Source organism: Frieseomelitta varia, unplaced genomic scaffold (genome assembly GCF_011392965.1).
Source record: "Frieseomelitta varia isolate USP_RPSP 00005682 unplaced genomic scaffold, Fvar_1.2 scaffold_418, whole genome shotgun sequence".
Lineage (NCBI taxonomy): Eukaryota > Metazoa > Arthropoda > Insecta > Hymenoptera > Apidae > Frieseomelitta > Frieseomelitta varia.
The window spans coordinates 1998927-2021541 of NW_025110166.1; the positions used below are offsets into that span (position 1 = coordinate 1998927).

A 22615-nucleotide genomic window follows, 5' to 3' on the forward strand; every position below is an offset into this window, starting at 1 on the left:
ATTTGGTCACTCGTTATGGTCCGCAATCACCTTGCCAGCGCAATTGGTTAATCCTTTAATCGCGGAGCTAGCTTGCTCGAACGACGATTAAAAAGAAAAAAAAAAAAAAAAAATGACATTGAAAGACACGATTGTCACGTTTAAATCTACAGTGCGTCACTTTTAAAGTTCAAAGTTGTCTCTTGTTAAAAAGCGTTTCTTTTTGTGACGACGAGTTGACTCGTCGTACACGGTTAAAAGGCTTCCATCGTGAATCCGTCGATATTAATTTCACGAAAGTCGAATGTCAGTCTTCACAGTGGATTCGATCATTTTTTAACAAAATTGTTTCGTTTGCAATTGGTTTCTCAACATACTTAGCGCGCACTTAGTAGACACCGGTTTCCCTGGGAGAACGTTGCTATTGCCGTCCACCTGTTCCTTTTGGAATTTCTCGATGACCTAGAAAATCCAACGTTCGCTCATCGATTTATCCTCTCTCTCTCTCTCTCTCTCGCTCGATCCACGCGAGCGAGTGCCACGAATTCCGCGTATTGGAGTCCAAGCCCCTCTTGGAGAAAGAGAGAGAGAGAAAGAGAGAACGCTCTTTTTCTCTCTTTCTCTCAAGAGAGATCAGACTTTGAGGGAAGAAGTGAATAGTTTGCAACCTTGTTGAGTATCGCGGTGGCGAGTACGTCCTCGTAACTGTGCTCCGCGACGTTTCGCGCCTCTGGTGCCTTTCCGGTATCACCGGAACCACCGAGGCCCGGCAACTTCCTTGCTTCCTCCACGGCACGTTCCACGATCTCGCGCAGCGCCGTGTGCGCCATCGTCGGCGAATCGGTGCTCGGTTTGTCTGCAAATTTTCCCGAATTTCATTTCAAAAGTACTTTCTCCGACTGGTTTAATTAACTCTATTTAACATTTAGTCAATTTAGTCTCATCGATTAGTCTGATTAATCAACTAATTCCCTCTGATACCGTAAAGTTGCGTAAAGTTTGTTTCAGATGATTGCGTTTTAGGTTTCGATTCGTTCGTTTCTGTAAAAGTTGGTACAAGTGTTACGATAAGGAACAAAGTAAAGTAAAATTGGTGTAGATATCTGGAGGGGGGGAATCCGCGTTGGATGTAGCACTGTGTTTATTCTAGACAGAGATAAAGATACTTGTCTGTGTGAAATTTCCGAGACACGAAGATGTGGGACAGTTTGCGCGAAATTTCAGAGTTTTTGCGCGTTTACTCGGTATGTAATGCCTCCTGTAAACTTGTGAAAATGTCGTCTGAATATCTCGAATGACTCGAATTCCTGTCGGAGAGATATTTTTAAAAGTTTTCCCAGACGTTCCTCGTGTGAATCTATCCGTGTCTGAATGTGAGAAAAATGTATGAACGTTCGAGAAAAGCACATCTCGATTGGAGGAGAAATCTCATCGAAAAGGAAATAAATGACGCGAGAGGATCAACGAGCAAGAGAGAAAGAGGGAACAGGAAAAGAGCTCGTTGGTACGATGGCGTACTTTCATCGACGCGGCGGTAGCCATCGACGGTATTGATAATGGTTCGGAGCGATGAGCGTCTCGTTTGGCCGTGTACGAGCGACAAGCCAAGGTAATTTCACCAGCTCTCGGCCTTGTCAGCGATTCCTCATTCTTCTTTTGCCCGTTCGCGTGCGCGCGACCAAGAGAAATTCGACGGGGACGACCTGCTGAACTCTTTTCGCGGGAAACTTGGAGCTGCGACAGTCTCCGATGATTTACGCCGTGTTTGTTCAACCGGTTAGATAGTTGGAATTGGTCAAGTTAATAACTTGCTCGTTCCGTTAACAGATATCTTGCAGAAAGCATATTCTATCACAAAGAACTTACATATAACTCGTGTTATACATGCTCGAGGATTTTTAAAATTATACTGTCTGAAAAATTGAAAATTTGCATAGAGTCTAATACATAAATAAAGAAATAGTCATCTGTATATATCCTTTTCAGATTTTACCTATGCAATTATAATAAAATTAAATATTAGATTCATCTTATTATTTCATTACTGTGCCAAGCTAATGAAATTTCGCGTCATAAAAGGTATCTATAGTCTGAGTAATTTTCAAAGCTCTACGAGATATTGACGACTATGGATGTCGGAGAAATTTCGTTCGACTATTTACCTCCTTTACAGCCATCGAGTGGACGGTTCCTCAAGTACGTTTCAGTGATTCATCACCGCGATAATCCTCGATGAAACGCTTCAAATGGAGGATTGACAATGCGACGGGTTGTTCGTTAACTCCGCGATTAACGCACGACACTATTTAAGTTCCATTCGCGTTCGTTAAAGTCTAAGTTTAGCACCAACGCCGATTTGCATCAGTCCGCTCGAGTAGAAAGACTTTCTGCGACACGGAGTATTTCCGTGTATCAGACGCACAGATTCCGACGGCCGATGGGCTTTCTAACACTGATCTCTCGCTAGAAGGTGAAGGTCGCCTACATTTATTTCCTGCCTACTTAGCTATCATGCCGGTTCGCCCGACAATCTTCATTGGCTATTCATTAGCCGTGTCGTGGCGCAGGATCCTTCTTTCAATTAATCGAATCCTAGATTTTTCTCGTCACTCGGCCATCGTTCTGGAATCTCAACGATAAATACCTTTCCTTTCCTGATTTTTCTTTCCTTTTCTTTTTTTTTTCTTTTATTTCGTTTCTCGTCTTTTCATTGAATATTGAATATCGAGTATTAAATATTAATCGAATCCTGGATTTTTCTCATTACTCGGCCAAATATCTTTCCAATCCCAATATTTTTTCACTTTGTTAAATATTGAATATCGTGTTTAAAACATTAAAGCCGCAACAGACATTGTTTCTCCAGATTTTACGTTTACATGTTCATTTATGGTCGCTTCTTTCCCGAGTTATCGAATGTCGATCGCGTAACTTGCGTAACGAAATCGGGAAGTTGACAGAACGTGAAGTTGATTGATTTTATTGGCTGCCGAGAATTTGGCCTGATCGCCAACGAAGACCGCGAGAAGTTCCATTTTCTCGTCTATTATCCTTCGAAAACTCTTCTTCGTGTTCTTTCTACTTTCGATCGATCCGCTCGGAAACTGACGTAAACGGCCAGTCAGCTGTGGCATTAATAAAACTGTGATATGCACGTGAAAGAATATGCTGCCTTGGAAGAATGACGGTATCGATGATCGATTGTACGTTTCTTTTCTTCTTTTTTTTTTTTTTTTTTTCTTTTTTTTGTACGCGCTGCCGGTTCGCTTTTGTTTTTCCAAACTTTCTAATGGACGACGTGCCAGCGGGGAGGGGAAACGAAATCGCTTGGAACGCTTCATTTCTGATTTGTGAAACGCTCACGATCGATCGGCGAAATCGAGCCGCGATTCGAAAATACCCGCGAAATACTGTGCAGCGACGTTCTCTGACGTAACGAAATTACAGCGATTATTGTTCCGCACGGGGCGTAATCGCGATCGCAGAAAGGTTTCTCCCTGTGTCAAATTGACGTGCTATCGCGGCCGACCGAGGGAAATCGTGCCTCGCCGAGACGTTAATTTAATATTTCGTTAAACGATGACATCGAGGCGTGCTTCGATGACTTTGGACTTTGACGTTCGATTCTAATGTCGTGATCTGAGACATATCTTGCAAAGAAGAAGGGAGATTACGATAATTCCTTTCGAGATGAAGGTTACGAAGTTTCCTCCTTTTTTTTTTTTTTTTTTTTTTTTACCAGAGATCTTGGCGAGAATACATACGAATCGAGTTTTGCAAGTTGCACGAGAATAGTGAAAGGCTTGTAGTGTATAATGAAGCAGCTTCTGTATTTACAAATTGTTCAACGAATGATTTAGTCAACAATAATGCCACAGTCCGCTAAAAATTCTGGAAGGTGACTTGCAACAGTTGCAACTTCTTCAATTTCCTTACAGATTCGCGTTACGCGAGCGAATTATGAATATTCATGTAAATTCAGCCAATGAAATAGAATGTAGGCAAAGGTATAAATTATAATGAGCGCTTGACTTTGGACACTGTACGTTCGAAATATTGCATATTGAATAACTTTGACTCATCTTTCGATGAGTTTTAACATAAATGTGCAAACACTCGGATTCCCTTTGTAAAAAGTTGGAAATATTCTTCGGAATCTGAACGAAAAAAAAAAAAAAAAAAAAAACGAAGCTGATCTCGCCATCTTTCGTAACATACACTGAAAGATACCGTATAAAAAAATTCTTCTATCGCGCAACGTTCCGAATCGCACGACGTTTCTTAAATCTAAATCACGTTCGGCCTCGTGGTTGCGTGGGATTATTAAACGTGGGATTATTAAACACTCGATAAAACTAACGAGTGAAAAGAAAAAAAGTGATTCGACGTGCATGAGAGAAATGGAAGAATTGTACGTACGTACGATTCCTCTGGCGATGATTCGTGATAATATACACGTGTTATCGCGGTGCCTTGGAATCGATCATAATCGAATCGGTGACAATAACATGCCGATTGTCACCAGCGTGATATCGTATTGAATTTTCTTCTTTTTTCTCTCTTTCCATAAGCTTTCGTATTATCTGCGTGTGAATGTCGAATAACAGGCACTACAAATAACAGATACGAAGAATTTAACTTGACGAAAAGAATTACAGCAAGAAGGACGCTAGATAAGTTCTTTGCCAATGTAACAGCGCGATTGCACGTGCATACGTAAATTAACAAAGTTTATTTGAGAAGGAAAATGATCACAGTGGACCCACCGGTTCCTAGGAGGACGTTTATTTAGGAACATGTTACGGAACATGAGGTTTTCCCTCGAATTTTCTCAACGCTTCCCTTACGAAACATCTGTAAAACGTTATTACAGAATGTCCTGTGAAATTGTAAAAGGAGGGAGATCCTCTCGTGGCAGATTGTTACGTGTAATCGAGGAATCGTGCCAGGGACGCGCGGACGGTTTGCCGGTGACAATTTACAATAACCGCAACGAATCTGCGACGGACGATGCTGCTACTTTCGCGAATGCAATCTGGATCAGAATTTTTTTAATCAATCTACTTCGTGTTGATCCTACGCTCTGTCGACAGTTTCTCCTTTGATCCATTTAGCAATTAAATTCACTAATCCACGGGAAGAAACATACGAAATATATAAAAAATATAAGATACGAAGTACATACCTTACCTTATCACATTTGATAAGTGGAACAGATCTCTCCTCAAGTTGTGTTTTCTTTTTTTTTCTTTTTTCTTTTTTTTTTTCTTAGCGATCATAAAAATATGAATTTGAATGAAATCGACTAATAATTATCTCTGGAGGTGAACGCTCGAGAAACGCTTGGAAACTTTTTTGCAACGATTTAATAGATCATTTTTGTCCGGGTAGAGAGTGTCGGTATCGAAAGTGAAGTGGTCGTAAGATTTCACGTGAATTGAAACTGTACTCTCCCACACTGCTTTCTTCTAACAATACCTATTCGTTCTACTGTTTCGCTGGCTGTTCAATTTCACAATTAGGAAAAAATCGGTAATATTTACCATTTCGTATGGTGAGGAGTACGTAGATGAAATAGGCGACGATCAGGCCGCCGATCAGCGTCAGCATCTCCGCGGTGAATTCCAGCCACATTTATCACGCGTTTCACATCGTATCACCGATGTTGATAAGCCTAGCAAACGGTTTGTTCGCACTTTCGACTCATAACGTTATTTTTATCATTACAGTCGGTATTCCGGCAACGCTCGATATAATTCTCGAGTCGAACGAGAATTTTCTCGATCAAAGCGATCTAGAAAAAAGATTCAACGGGCTTGCAAACTTCTGCTTGACGTTTGATTATAACTATAGCATATTTCTTAATTAGTTACCGAGCAATTATTGCCAGACGTTTAGATATAATTAGAGAGATCTCGACGATCGTCCAACGAAGAACGCTTCTTCGAATATATATTTCCTACCAGGTATCACTTTCCCGTTTTCTCATGATCGACTGATACCGGAAGTTCTCACGCGCGCTCGAGCTTCGCCGTTTACAACGAATTGCTGGTAATTTCTGATCATTGAGGAAAATAATTACGAACGTGTCTTCGTACCGAATTCCACGATGATGATCGCGAAAACTTTCGAGGCCTCGATACGAGAAATAAAATTTCTCTCGCATCAAGGACACAACAAGGAGCAGCGTTTTCCACACCTTTGACAATTCGCAATTAAAAACAACCGCGCAGCTGTATATACATTTTATACGCGGAACGAAAGGACGCTGTACGCCTGCGCGAGCGCGTGAACACGTGCACGCCGCGGATTTAATCGAACGACAGACGTAGCTAGAACCTTTAAACTCTCATTTGAATAGCTGTCTGACGAGGATCCTCTGAACTTTGAAGTATCTCGTCCGAGAAACGGAAATCTTTTTATACGCGTTCGCAGTCAGCAGGTTATCTGCGCTATTGTCGTCATCGATAATTATAATTACTGGCGTCTCTCGTTTGCTGACATCGTGACATTCTCCTTGGAAAACATCTTGGCTCGTGTGATAATTGTAATTGTCATTAGACTGCGGTTCTTCGTGCAAACGAACAGGATATTTTCAAGTACAACATTGCATGGAACGTGACTGCACACTAACGGGAGAACATCCAAAGTCTAAAATGCATTTTCTAAAATTCCGTTCTGCATAAATTTGCATGAAAGTGTATAGTTTATAGTCGTCACGGTGCTAATACAATTTCAAAGGTGCTCTCTTTTTTTGACTGTAACACATAGAATGCAAATATTTTCGCTAAGATACGTACATTCACTTTGAACACATTTAATCTAATTTGTCTAATTTTATTAATTGCACTAAATACGAAGGAATATATAAAATTTTGTTCGAAATTTTGTCGCACCTTCTACAATATCTGATATATAAAATAATTATTCTTCATCGAGTTCCCATTTATCAAAGTATAAATTTGCAGACTACTGGTCACAAAACCAATGTACCCTCTCAAAAGTGCTTTTAATGTAACATTTCCGTGAGTTAGAATATTTCCGTTCATTTGGACGAACACCGAATCTAATTTATTCGTCTGTTTTATTCAGAAGTTAGAAACAAAGGGAGGATATTAAGTCGTTGATGGTTTCATTTGTAATTTTATACGTTTCGTGATACGATTAAATCGCGCCGTCCCGCTCAAATCGCTGCCACGAACTGCGCGTTTTTTGTAACTAAACGGCGTGAAACACACTCAGAGAGGATTTAAATACCTGCAATTGTCGTAATTTACCGCGGTGATTGTTGCATAATACCGTCGTCTTGATATTTTCTTCTATCAATTTAACTTGATGACTCGATGCGCGATTTCCTTAATTAAGTTACACGACACGTTCGAGGAAAAATAATGAAAGGAAAGATTGAGAACATTCTCAAGATGGAAGATGTTCATAGAACTATAGAAATCTCAAAGCCATCGCGAATGAGTGAGAATCGAACGGTCGAGGCATGGCTTCGAGGTCGTGCCTCTTATCGAAGCCAATTACGTCGTCTATACAGCAGGTAAAAATATTATTTCAAATCAGTCCGATTCGAAACTTCCGTAGCTTCGTCAAAAAAAAGACTTCGAAGTTACCTAAAAATTCTTGTTTCGTCTCCTTACAACGCCAAAATGCAACAAACTTGAACGAATCGCGGTCAAAACTTGAGGTATACGATAGAAGACACGGTTTATCAACAGATTAGATTAAGGGAAACAAAAATGTCGCGGGACTTTTAACGTCGTCGCGGATTAACTGCAGGCAATCGAGATAAGTCTGAATACGAGCCCGGTGTTTACATCACGATGGAAGCCAGGAGGCTCCATTCACTCGCGAAAGAGGTAATTAAAAGCTAGACGAGAACCAGCGCTTATTGATTCGAGCGCGGATCGCGAGTCGGCTTCTTCTCTCTTCGCACCTTCCCCCTTGCTATCTTATCTCTCAAGGGCGCAATTAACGAAGACAGCGATTGCAATTATGTTTCTAGCGTTTGACTAGTGCCCGACTCGTAGTAGTCCGGTTCCCTTTACGCTCGCAAATCATTAATTCCGAAACACCTTGACGATCGTCGAGCCTCCTCCATCTCTCTCAATCTCGAATTCAACGTTCAATTATTCAGACATTTGTTGCAACGCTTACGATTATTTGTCTCCTCCGTTAAATCCAAAAATCGCGCGTCGTTCGGAACACACTTGGATATCACTTTCTCACTGATTGGATTTGAAGCAGCCTGGCAGGTTTGACGGAGTTTTCGAAACTGCTGGATTTTCTCGGTTTGTTCGATCGGTCACAGCGCGAGTTGAGTTTACGTAATATCGCGTTTCGATTTTTACTTGAATCGGGTTTTCGATCGAAAGATCGGGCGCCAGGCGATTGGAATAAGAGGCGGAAGCAACGAATCGGCCGATCGTCGAACCGGCGAAATCGCTGGCCGCCGGCTCTGTGTGTGTGTGTGTGAGTGTAATCGCAGGCCTGCGCCGCTCGCGACTGAGCCTTTGCTGAAGCGGCAAACTGATATGCGACCGACGTGTACCCCACATACGCCGCTCTGTACGGCTTCCTTTTAGTGGGGGATACTTTTGCGAGGGAACCTACATTTTCTAAAATCGGCAGACACCTCTTCCGGACGGTCGTGCTACAGCCGAGACCACACGTCGTCTGCTCGACGCGTGTTGTTTCCGAAACACCGGGGTATTTTCGATAGCGCAAGCTATTTCGAGATTCTTGGAAAGTCGAGCTGAAATCTGTCGGAAAGAAACGAGCCATTCATTTCTTACGAGATTATTTTCTCCCAGTGAGAATTCTATTTTTACATATGACACGAGCGTAAGGATAAGATAGGACATTAGGCATTTAAGAATTACTGCGTAAATTTGCGAATCGAATGCAGCTTTTAACGTATGATAATGCAAATTTCAACGATGATGATCTTGAGAAAAAAAGAATCCTGTTTGCTAATAGGAACGTCTTTTTCTATTTTTTTCTTTTTTCTTTTTCTTCCATTTGTCGAGTCGACGTTTCTTCATTTTTAACCTCTTCTATTTCGAAACAGTATGAGAAAATCAAATCACGAAGTTGTTTCAACTATGTTTTGCTCCAGTGAGAACTCTCGCGCAAACGTTTTCGTTTAGAATATTGAATATTCATTTTATCTGCGATGGTGCCTCGGTGCTGATTCAGCTATTTATGAAAAATATTCAAGTGTACGCGAAACAAGTGATCTGTATCTATTGAGCTGATGGAGCTTCGTTCGTCGAGTTTATTATGTGTGAGAATAGCGAAACGAAATGTCCAATTTTAAAATTGCTGCTTGATAATAATATTCGCGTGTGAAATTTACAATCGCAAATGTTTTTATCAAATGTGACGATGCAACTATAAATGTAACCGTATTATAGAAAAAAAGGTAAATAACGTTCAAAGTCAAATATTAAAATAGGATATTTGATTTATGAATTTATAAATATCAGACTCTAGAATTTTCTCGATTTTCACCGTGCTGAATATAAATCGAGGTCTGTTGACTCTCGGGACATTTTTCTTCCAATAAATCGCTCCAATAAGTTTGAAGTCGCGCGTTACCCTCGATTCCCGATAGAATTTGAAACAATGAAACGCTAACGATTTCGTCGAAAGTACACACAGTTGAGCTTCACAGATGTATCTCCCTTCGAAACAAGCTACACGCGAAATGGATGTAATTACACCTGGTGACGTCCGACGTGCATTTAATCAGCGATTCTCGCTGGCAGAGTAACAAAACGAATGATCTTTTCCGGAATAACGATAAGGCCGAAGCTTTCGTCTAACTCCTGACTCATTTTCTTACGCAACCGGTAAACGAGCTCTCCTGTTTAAGATTATTGTCCTGAAATCGTTATATCCACCATTGTTCCTTGCTTCGAGCCGTCCTTCGATCCAAGAATGATTCACTTGCTGGAGAGTAACGTGTACAAAGACCAAGTAATCGTCGTAAAATACGATAAAAAAACAATCACAATAACGTGTACGTATTCTAAATAGCCTCGAGGCTCTACGAATTACTAATTATAATTTTTTATAAGTGATAAATTTTTACTTAAACCCGAGTTTCGGTTGAAGAAACGATAACCTTAAGTTGCGCGAACTTTGAAATATATCGCGCGAAGACTTTGAAACATATAGCGCGACACACTGTAGGAAGTATCAGCTGAGTCGTTTCACGATCCGTGACTGGCTAGTAACAAAAAAATATTTATCCGTCGTCACGTTCACAGACGTCAATTTCTAATTCAAATTATTATGTTGGTATGTAAAATGTTTTTTTTTTTTCTTATTTTCTTGTTTGATGGTAATTTTTAAATATTGTAATTGGAGGAATCGTAAGCGCCAGTTTGAACGTCAGTTTCACTGAATCATTCGGTAGACGTCAAGCGTATGCAAAACGAGCACACACGTTGCCTATATGGCTTTTACACGCGCGTTTCACGCGACAATCGCTTTTCCATGCAAATATTTATGCTTCGTACGCAGCAGCTCTTCTCATGCGCGGCTTTTGTACGTCTGACAATTTATTCGAACGGTGTCTGACTTATACGAGTTGCACTCACGGGGTCAACTTGAATACGAGTCAAGAAACGTATGAAAATTTTGACACACTGTACATACGTACTGTTGCTTTTTAAATTTAATTCGAGTCGTGTCAATGGTGACGATGAATTTTCCAACACATCTTTTTCTCACTTTCTTTCCTTCAGGAAATTCATTTTCGAGTTATAAATCATTCTGCCAGATCGGAGATCCCTTTAAGCAGGGAGAAGGTCGCCTAAAGAAGGTCGAATTTATCCCGACATAAACTGCGATTTTGACACCATGAAAATCTAATACATAAATTAAATTTATTTAAAAAAAAAACTAGATATTAATAGATACGTCAAACATTTAATTTCTATTTTTATTATATTTATTTTTATTTTATATATATTTTTATTATTTTTATATATATATATATATATATATATATTTATATTTATTTTAAATATATACATATATATGTTGTAAAATAAAAAACTAAATATATATTTAGAAATTAAATGTTTGTCGTATTTATTAATATCTAGTTTTTTTTTTTAATAAATTCGATTTATACATTAGATTTTCATGGTGTCAAAATTAGATTATTTACTTTCGAGATAATTAAAATTATTAAAATACCGTGAGAATAGATTTTTCTCGATTATTACTTGCATCTGTTGCGTCTTCTTCCTGACCTTGTTCGATCTTTTAATTTTGTTTTCTACGAGAAAGTTTTTAACTTTAATCCGCAGTTTCCTCAGTTTAAGACAAAGATCGGTTGCGCTACATTTCTTCGATTATCCATCGAGTCTTACACTTTTCTACTCTCAAATCCCTACCTACACGATGCTTTCCGTCCGATTAACGTAACTCTGCCCAGAATAATCAGAAAGATTCTTCCTGAGGAGAACAATAAGAGACTTTTTCATCTCTTTTTTTACGGTTGCATCGGCTTCTTTCGAAGGATACCGGGCGAGCTCGTGGGAAGGTTAAAAAACGTGCACGGAATCGTCGAACAGAGAGACCGGCAGCGATAATAATGTTCTCTGTGCTGCTTACGTAACTCTCCGGAGCTACGTAACTCTCTCGTTTGACGTTCGTTCGTCATCGATGGACGAACGTCACCGCGATTGAAACGAGAATTAAAAGGCCACACGTGTGAATTTTTTTTTTCTCATCGAAGCGTTTTTACATTTACATTCTAATCGATTGTTAATCGACAGCGACGCGAATTGGTTCACCGTTGAACGCACGATGAAGTATGATATATAATAATAGCCGGAGAAAGGATTCTACCGAGCAAAACAAAGTGTAATACATATTGGGTCATCGAGATTACACGGTGGAACGATAATAATGGTTGCAGGACGCGGGACTTTGGAACATCGCGGCAGATGTAATCGTGAAAAAGTCACGCGAAACGTGTGCTTTAGGATACTATGTTGCGCGTACTATGTTCGTTTGTAAAAAAAGCGATCCAGCATGTATGTTATTTGAGCGGAGTGGCGCCTCAGGCAGGCAACCCGTTCTACGTCGCTGCGATCATCCTAAATCACAATGCGCGCGCCTATTACTTTGAAAAACGGATGTACGCGGGCTCAGCTTTAACCAGCTGACTGTGGAATTTAGTATTAAAAATCCCTCGACGGATAATTTTAAAGCAATCAAAATGATAATTATTATATTATATTATGTAATGAATAAGGGATTTAAAATGATAGTAATTTTAAAGCAATTAAAATCCCCCACGATGACGAGTATGCGACGTCGAACGCAGGACAAATGCTCCCGTTACGGATTTTACCGAAAAAAGTACGAGGAAGGATTATATTTTTATTTGCTAGAAAGTTGACAGTTCATTGTTGAAAAGTTCATTGTTTCTTAAAAACTGTCGAAAAATGATAAAATTCATAAACGAGACAAAATTAAGGGGAAGAAAAAGGGTATCTTCTTGCAACCAACCAGAAATTACTAAGAGCCTTCATAGTTTGCACGTCTCATTTATATTAATTCAATTGTTATTGGAAAATGCCCAATATACAATTCGGAGAATACCAGATGCAGAAAATAATTTCGGAGAAAATAAACTTACAATCAGTTTGTAAACACTAACTATGGATATACCAAAGAGAATGATCAAACTTTTTTCCTTTTATAATATACACAGCGGCTTTATTGTCAATATAAAGGAAACATGCCACCAAATGACATTTCTATTACTTCTTATTGAAATTTCGAGTTTCTAAAGTAAATGGTAATTTTTTTTTTTTTTATTTTACGCAACGAGTATATAAATGAAGTTTCCGAACGCAGGTAACTGTTCGATACGTTTAAACAGTAAACGGCATCGAGGAATGATTACAGTTTGATAAAACGCGTGTAGAAGGACTGTAATTGGTCGTTCGATGGAAAAGTGTGTGTTCTACAGGGTGTTTCGTTTCGAACGGTACGAACATAGGTAGAGGAGTACTTACTTTCTAAAGAGAATTGCAGGACCATCGCCAAGCGTGAGAGCGCGTCTACCAAGGGTGCAATATGTCTTTCCAAAAGCGTGTCATCTAGTAACCAGCGTTAGTTAGCTCGAGCGAGGAAACGTTAGCAATTAGAAATTGATGTCGCGATTGGTTCTTTGATCGAGTGCACGTTACATTCTCTTAACTGCAACTGTTTCTCGTCTGCGCGCTGCTTTTGCATAAAACGTTATACTTCTAATTTGAGAAATGCTTGTAATTTTGAGAAATTATTACCGTACGAATATCGTACGAATTGGTTGGAACTTCAGAAGGTCAAAATGGTCAAAAATGTTCCAGAATTACGTGTCATTTTGCACTTTTGGTTCTCGACCAGTTTCCAAAGCTATTTGGCAAAGTGAATACATCCTATATAGGCGTTTTCTCGTAACTTTTGCTTGTGGAGCAGCCGAGCGTCAAAGAAGCAATCGAGACATACCTACGACGTTTAATTGCCGACCGGGCAGCGGCGCGTTTTGCAGATGAAGAAAAAAAAAAGCGGATCAACACGACCGGTAGTTAATTGTTAAGTGAGTAACAGATACGAAGCGAGCAGAGATATTGCCATGGCGATTGAGAAAGGAATTCGAGGCTCTTCAGACACGTTTTCTTGTTTCAACGTGCGTCGAGCTTCCTCTGCAGATGGCAGCATTGTTTGGTCACACGCCGGATGCGCGTGCTTGCACGCTCGTTAAAAAAAAAGAAAAAAAAAAAAAAAAAAACATCGGAAATGACACGTATCGTACAAAAACATTTATTCGTAATCTGTTCCTTTTCTCAATCTGCTCCCGGTTTCGAAAAGAACAGTTCATTTGTTGAACGTAGCAGTTGACTTTGAAGTGAAGAGCGAAGAAGGGGGGAAGATTATTTGCAGGTTTAAACTTACACGACGGATGATTGTACAATCGATGGATCGGCACGTCGTCCAAGTTGCCGATCAAGCCCACCACTATCTTTTCAACGAAATCTCGAACCGTTTCCATCGTGTTCGCCTCTTTTCTCTGCGCGGCCAGGCCCTCCCCCGAACTGGTAGCTGCATTTTCCACTCCTAAAATGAGATCAGTGTTTCCTTGATTTGTTTGCAATCGTGTCGCCTCGTGCCTCGTCGATTGGCATCGATTCAATTAAACGAGCAACGAGACGATCGACGAGTTTTAAATTATCCTACGGACAATCAGAAATCAAGGATGTCGCGATTAATTTGTTCATTTCTCCGACCTTTCGACTTGGATCTTTCGACATGGAAACGGAAGCGGGATGAATCGAGGCGATGTTATTGCGTTTAATTGAGCACAGTGTGTTTAAACTCCTTTGGACGTGTTCGCGGACTGTTTGAAAGGAAGAAGATTACATGCCGACAAACGAACAGCTGTCCCTGCGATTTCATTTTAAACTGGGTCAACAAGCGCAGGTCCGGCATCGTTAACATTACTTTTACCTTATCAGCTTCGGTGCATAAACATTTCCTCCCCCGATAGCCGTTCTGCGGTGATTCCTTATCAATCCCGACGAAAACAAAAAACTGTCGATTTAACCTGTTGCGCTGAAATTACGTGCCATGCACGTCGAGAATCTTTTGTTCCAATATTGCAATATTTTCTCAGTTTTAAGTATATTTAAGTAAAACGAAATACAAGGCGAAACAAATAATAAATTTATTAGTTCCCAATAATTTCGATCCAGCGATGCCATACCGACGAGTTCCAAAAAGAAAGAGACAAAATTATTTTATACGGTTCGGTCACTCGTTATGGTCCGCAATCAGTGGTCTGCCACAGGCGTGGCAGAAATGTCTTCGAAAATATTAAGATATTAAATCGAGGAATGTTGAAATTAAGTCACTGTTCCTTTGCGTTCTTTGCGAGAATTTTCGTGCAGCTAGATCCGTCCGAAGTGAGGAGTCGAAAAAGTGAGAAACCGAGGCAACTTACTCATTCATACGGCGGAAACTTTCTCCCCTCGTCGATTCCAGCGCGAGTCGCCCGTCCGAGCGAACATTTTTTGGGGAATATCGATCGGAATCGTTCCGTTTGCGAAGCGGGCGTGGAAATGACGTCCCGGTGGTGGAAATGACGTTTGAGATTCGTATCGATTCAAGGGTACCGACGCGTCCCGATCGCGAATCCCTGTTCAACTGACACGGCCGGCCGCTTTCTAAACGAAAGTATCGACGACCATTAAAGATCTACCACTGGAGTTCTTTTTTCTCCCCTCGGTGTTTGCAACCGCATTCTCTCAGGTGAGTACCGCAAGACCGGTATATTTATAAGTTATCATACGGCTTCGAGGCTGCTCGAGCGCGAACAGACATCGATCTTCGCTCCGTTCGCTCTTCAGCCTTCCGAAAATCTTCGTCCTTCGTTCCCTGTCATCGATCATTCCCTCTTTTATTTACTCACAAACTTCTACAAATTCGTTTTCCACGTCCTACCCTCGAGACGGATCTTCGAGAAGATTTCATCGATCCCCGAGTGGATAATTTCGAGTTCGAAACTTAGACAAATCGTTTCGATCGAGGTTTCATTTCTCTTCAATCTTCCGACAGTTGTCTCTGCCGCAGGGTTCTTCGTCAGGTTTCGTTACCGAATTTTTGCAGTCAACCGCGACAAACGAGAAGAATAACACTTGACAGTCGACGGCGAATCCTAGCGGGATCGTCGGCAACCGACTAACCTGTTCCACTCGAAACTCCACTCGTCCACTTTTTGCCGTGCACAAATCATCCCGTTCGAGAGGCCACTCGGATACCTTGATTAGGTATCGTGACTTTCGCGCGCTTCTCCCGTCCTTGTCTGCTATTTTCCATTTCTAAACGCGCGGAACCGGTTGGTCGAAGCCTGGCTCGACGATCGCCGCACCGGAACGGAATCAACTTCGTCCTCTCCCTCGAGGCTCTCCGATCACGTTCGCTGAAAAACGGAAAGAAAACGCCGCGAGCGATTCCACCTGCTGCTTTCGCGTCGTCGCTCTTCGTCCGCGTGCACGTTGCAATTATCGATACGCGATTATTCCCCTGACAGTCACCTTGCGCGCGGCTGCACAACACGAAACGTCCCCGTCGATTTTCCCCTCCTCCTTCTTCTCGCGGTACGAAACGAAAGAGACGTAAGAAAATGAAGGAAACGGAGGGGCAGGAGGGGAGAAATATGGAGGGAAAAAATGCGGTTCGAGCGGCGAGAATCGGATGGATAACCGGGGCCGCCTGGCGACTCGTTCTGCGCGAGCGGATTCTCTTCTTTCAGGGATGCGAGGAGTAACGGCACGGCGAAAGAAACTGGCGGAAAGGATTATACGACACGGGGAGTGCGCGATGTTACTCCCAGGAGTACTGGAGCAGAACTGAGGTTCGCCACGGAGGGCCCGGAGACAATAAGACCGATGAGCGCGCACGAGTTCCGCTTACAACTGGCCCGAAAAACCGATCGGAATTCAGGCCCGCCGCTCCTAATCGACCCCCGCCATCCGCCTTTTAACAACCTGCGCGTATTAAGCTTTTTTCACACCCCGTGCACAGTGGTGTGCGTACGCTAGTAGTGGTTTCTTCTCGGAAATGAGAATATCTAACCCGTAAGTAACGTCGTTTTTTTCAATTGTTTTCTCAACTGTCTGATCTTTCCTTCACAAAGATTATTCGCAATTTCTCATTGTTATTGGTACAATTACGTAGTGGATTATTTGTGTTTGTGTTTTGGCAAATAGCGCCCATAAATAATGGGTACATACACAAGTATAGAAGTAAGTCGTTTCTTGATACTGTATAAAGTATTTCATTTTATTTGAGGGTTGACGCAATTTTCATCTACGATGTGATCTTCATCGTTGTCGAATCTTCGTTCATCCATCTGACAAACTTTCTGTCCCCACTTTGTAAGATGACGGTAATTTTGAAGTAAATGTTTGTCAAATTTGAAAGAAATTTATGGCCATTACTTATGGGCATACACACCCTATATTTATCGAGAGCTGCGTGTGTCACACGACGAAGAAAATGGAGTGGTTTTGCGTTCTTGTAAATTTCCTGGGAATATTCATTTGAAATTCCCTTCTTTCCCACTGATTAAAGAAACTTTTGCTTTTGACGAACAATTCAAAGTAATTCTTTATTTTTAATGCAACTGTGAACTGAAAGTATTGCAAATAGATGTTCTTTTCCCTCTACACGTTGGCACTAGAACTAAATCCAAAATGGTCAAAGTGACCAACTTGTGGAAATTTTATATATCATAATTGTGTAATTATCAAATTATAAATTACGGAAATTGATATTATTAACTATAAATATACTTCATATGAATAAATTACGCACTATATTATAATTAATAATATTAATTTTATATTTTATATATTAATTATGGAAATTATAAAATCATAATTATACAATTATGAAGTTATAAATTATGGTGATTAATATTATGAATTATAAACTATATTATATTTAACGATATTAATTATATATTAAATATATATTAATTATATATTTTAATATATATAAAATATATATTAATTATATATTTTAATATATATAAAATATATATTAATTATATATTTTATAATTATGGAAATTTTATATATTTACAACAGCGTGTTATTAGACACTCGAGTGATTTTTAATAAACTACACCGATAGAAACTTGTCTTCTTTGTCGTATTATTAACTTCTCTTGCACTTTAATTTCTTCCCTACGAATATTATACTTCGGTCGCCGGTGGTTCTAGTGTTCAGTGAGAAAAATCGAGAGACGTGCTAACTGCGTTTCATTCTCGTCCCTACGCGTATCCCGCGTAAAAGCCCAACGTTTCGTTCGCTCGTCGACGTTAACGAGTTCAACAGGCAACAGACGCGGCGAAGATGCTTGCCCGCGAGTTCGTGCCAACCGGAGGATCTGGTTTTCTGAAATTTCGCGCGGCGGAATGCGGCGCGATCCCCGCCGGTTTCCTAGAAGAAATAACGAGCGCGCGGATCTTTCGGGCTTCGCGAAAAACGACGAACAGGGGCAAAACTGTTCGACACGGCCGCGTTCTGACCATGTTTGGCGAAAGAACAGATCCTTGGAATAGAGGCTGTGTAAGTCGGTAGAGAGAAACCAAGAAACCCGAGTATGCGTGTATTCGTGTATGTAGAATGAACGGTCGTCTCCATTTGGACAGGCCTTCTGCGATCCACCTGCAGGAATTCATAATTCCTCGCGAGTTCCTCTATTTTTAGCCGATGCTGTCCAATTAAAGGCGATCTTCGAAAGCGAAAGGCCACTCTCTCTCTCTGAGCAAAATTCATCGTGCAATGAAACTCGATAGGGAAAAAAATATTGAAAAACTGGGTCTCGGACTTGGAAAAGCGTCATTAGCATTGTAACGCGAAGCTAATAAGACGAAACCGCGGATCTTTTTGATCTCGTTAAAACTTTCTTGTCCCCGGAATGGAACTTCCTTGAGAAACTTTCCCAGATCAACAACGTTGCTCAACTTCTCTCTGTTAACCGTGCGCACGTCCATCCTTCTTCCGTTGTAGAAAAAAAAACGAACGTGAAAATACGAAAATCCTGGCGAATCGCGGTGGTAGCACGACTCAATGCTAATCTAGTTATTCGTGTTTGCGTTGTGATACGAGTGACCCGCATCGTAACTTACACGGCCAAGTTATTCATAACGGGTCGGGGAATCGCGATGTATATCGCCAGACCGTATATTATATGGGCTATACCGCGAGGCGCGTGCATATTCTTCCCCTTCTTCGTTTTTTCTTTTCTCTCTCTCTCTCTCTCTCTCTCTCTCTCTCTTTTTCCACCGAAGAAAAGCTACAGTTTCCACGGAGCCGGTCTATTTTATCCGTCCGGCTATCTGCATTCGGGACGAAGCTCGTTCCCGATCAAACGGCCCGATACGATTCACGCGGAAAAGATCGTGTGCAACGAACAATGAGCATCGCGGGGAATCCAGCGTGAGATCATTTTTGCGACCGGTTCTTATTGTTGCCTCTTCCGTTACACGACTTTTCTGGCTAGGAACAAGGACGCTCTCGGCTCGAGATGGCACAATGGCCAGGCCACGGATCTCCGCGATTCATCCGCTGCATCCCAACGTCAATTAACATTTTCGCCCCGGAGACTTTCTCAGCTAGCTACTACGCTATTCCTACGTTAATTTCGTTTTTACTTCCTTTTCCTTCCTTCCGACCGTTTTTATTTTCTCTTCGTTCCTCTATCTCGGATCTCGCGAATTTCTTGCAATTAGCAATCTCCTCTCCAGAGAGAGAGAGATTTACGAGAGATGTTTTAGACGAGTATTCTTCTCGCGCAAAATTCTTGACAAATTGCCACGTTTATAGATAATGGCGAACGGCGTTGATTTTTCACCGTTCAGGCAATCTTCTTTAATTGTTAATATACGTTTTCCCGCACGAATTGCCGAATGTGTCTTGGCGGCAATTTAACAGCGTGAGACACGCCGAGTTGTTGGTTAATTTGTTCGACTGTGAGGATGAGATGATAAAATAAGTCGAAAATTTTTTCCCAAGATGTTTCGTTCTCGAGGAAATCGAGTTTGAAGATTTATCAAGCACACTGGTATTTGACTAATTTGCCAATTTGGTTTGGACGTAACGGAAAAGAATAATTAACAAGAACTTGTTCCACGCGTAAAAATGAGTCGAAAATATAAAGTATTTATAATAATATAATATAATTATTATAACAATTTATAATAATTATATTATATTATTATAAATACTTTATATTTTATATAAATTAACTATTTTAACTATTAACTATTTTAATAATTTATATAAAAATTTATATTAATAATTTTAATAATTTATTATTATATTATAATATAATTATTATTTAATTTAATTATATTATTACTTTATTTATGTTATATTTCCTTTATATTTACTTAATATAATATTTACTTTATATTATATTATTACTTTATTTATGTTATATTTCCTTTATATTAAGTAAATGTAAAATTTTTTCATTCGAAGCATCATTTTCTCTGGTACACGTGTACTCGATAAATTGTACAAAAAAAGTTTATTCTATATTTACGATTACATTTACGTTTTTACAAGTAGAATAATTTTTTATTCCTTTCTGTCAAATCTCCTTAACTTTCTAAAAAAAAAAAAAAAAAAAAAAAAACCGGAGCCTCGAATGAAAAAATTTTACTCTTCCTTTCCAACTTATTTTTTTAATATAATAGAATCATTCCTTTCCTGTATATTCCCATACTACCAATATTGGAACATGCTGTGTATTATCACGCGCGCATTTTATCATACTGCCACGTAATTAATTTGCCTTCGTAACGTCTTTAGTTGGAAATTGACGAAATCGCGTAAATCAATACGTAACAAAACTCCAAGGGAGATTTAAAGTGGGTAGTTGACTCACGAGAAGAACTTATTGTTTCACAATTGTCATCGATCCAATTATACAGCCGAGTAGCTTTAAGAGATAATCGAAGGAGAGGCGATGTCAGACTCGTAACAAACTCGAACGATCGTCGAGCGGCAGCGGCGAAATTAAAATTTACACGAGGTCGTTTTGAAGTTTAATTAGGCTTTACGTCCGGAGTTGCCCGCCGGAATCGTGGAAATTCACTCGAAATTTTGTCGCTGCTCGTTCGAGCAACGACAAAGTTGCAATTAATTCCCTTTCTTGCTCCGTATGCGAAACGTGTATCGATTCGTCGATCGTTCACCGCGCCCACCGGGCCCCAACCTGCAAATCAATTTCCACCGAGCGATCAACTATTGTCCACGATGCTCCATCGGGCTCCATCGAGCTCCATCTCGTTCGTGGACGATCGTTTCTCCGCTGCTTCTTTCCAAGGGACAACGTTAGCGAGGAACATGTAGGAATGCTCCACCCCGTGTCGCCTTGGAAACTGCATTATTTATAAGGGATCGTCGAGTCGATTTTCTTGGGAACTTGAGGTACTCGTCGATTTTCTCTCGTTCGTATCACTTTGTCGTGTATTCGATATTTTTGTGGAATTTTTTTACGGTACAAATTTCGGAGCTGGTTCGACGATCAACAGGTAGCTATTGTTGCTACATTGTTGAAGAATTCACGAGCGTTTTTATTTATTTATTTATTTTTTTTTTGAAAGTCTTAATTTTAGATTCTACGCATGTTAACCCTTTGCCCTCGACAAATATTTTTTTATTCATCTACGAAGCATGGAATGGCATATGTACCATTGGAAATGATCATTGATTTTATTTTGTCAAATCATTTTCGTTATATGCGTTTATGAATAGTATATTTAAAAGTACGTTACTAGTCGTTAGTTCTAGTTTCAGACAGCTCGAAAAGAACTCGAGAAATAAAATAGTAGAAATGTCTTCGCCATAATAGTAACGAGTGAGATGTTTCTTTCAATGACAGGTCAATCATTCCGTAAGAATTGCACGCTAAAATGACGATAGCGTTAAGGAGAACTAGTTTCTTCTCCTACTTTTTCCACAAACACGTATTAATTGAGATAGTTTTCGTCGGTTTTATTTTTCTAAAGAAACCGGTTCGCCAGCGGATAAAAGTCTTCGGTTCATCGTTTACGCCCTTATGTAAACAGACTCGTCTCAGACGATAATTATAATGATCGCAGCGCGGTTCTCGCATTAACGGGAAAAGTGACGATAAGTAGCCGATAATCCGCGTAATCCGCGTCGAAAGATCATTATCGGTTCATTCTTGTGTCATTGTCTATAGGATTAAATTGCAGAATTTCAATAATAAAAAGATATTGTCAAATTTTAACGTAGGACTCTGCCGGGAAGCCAAACATTGAATTTTATTCCAAGAAATAAATGATTTTAAACAAATTTTAGCAAATAATTTTCGAGAAACTTGTTATCAATTTTCTCTTCTTTTTTTGTTTACGTTAGTTGATCAATGAGTGATCTCCTGATTGAATCGCATAACAACCAGAGCCTCGAGTAAAAATCGTAGAATTAAAATTCGACGAACAAACCTGCCACGTAAACTCGTGATTTTGCCGTATCAAAGTATCGATGTAGATCCTTCTCGTCGATCAGTCCACCGAACGTCTCGACTCCGTTTTTCTTCAGCCAATACCTGAAGTGAAAATATTCTTCGTGAAAAAGTTTTCAAGGTTTATCTAAGCCGCTTTATTTAATTGTGCGAAACACAAGGGCTAAGTGGAATGAAGAAATTGCACTATATACTGGAGGGAACTGTTTTCGCAAAATTAACCTCTTGCGCTGGAATGAGAATTTTTTGTTCCAAATTGCAACATCTTCTCAGTTTTATATTTAAATGCAAACAAACGATAAGTTTATTACTTCTTAATAATTTCTATTTCTTGTCCCAAATTGCAACATCTTCTCAGTTTCAAGTATATTTAAATGCAAACAAATGATAAGTTTATTACTTCTCAATAATTTCTATTTTTTGTCCCAAATTGCAACAGCTTCTCAGTTTCAAGTACATTTAAATGTAAACAAACGATGAGTTTATTACTTCTCAATAATTTCTGTTTTTTGTCCCAAATTGCAACATCTTCTCAGTTTCGAGTATATTTAA

General features: G+C 39.9%; 1 protein-coding gene across 1 annotated transcript in view; it reads right to left on the minus strand.

Annotated features, from left to right (window-relative positions):
* Positions 1 to 22615, minus strand: part of LOC122531857 — a 32646-nt gene that overhangs the window by 9254 nt on the left and 777 nt on the right. The window contains exons 3-7 of the mRNA XM_043660122.1: positions 22044 to 22147; positions 13954 to 14115; positions 13032 to 13115; positions 648 to 835; positions 357 to 441 (exon numbers count right to left, since the gene is read on the minus strand). Of these exons, the coding sequence (XP_043516057.1) occupies positions 357 to 441; positions 648 to 835; positions 13032 to 13115; positions 13954 to 14115; positions 22044 to 22147 (623 nt within the window). The remainder of the gene's footprint in view (positions 1 to 356; positions 442 to 647; positions 836 to 13031; positions 13116 to 13953; positions 14116 to 22043; positions 22148 to 22615) is intronic.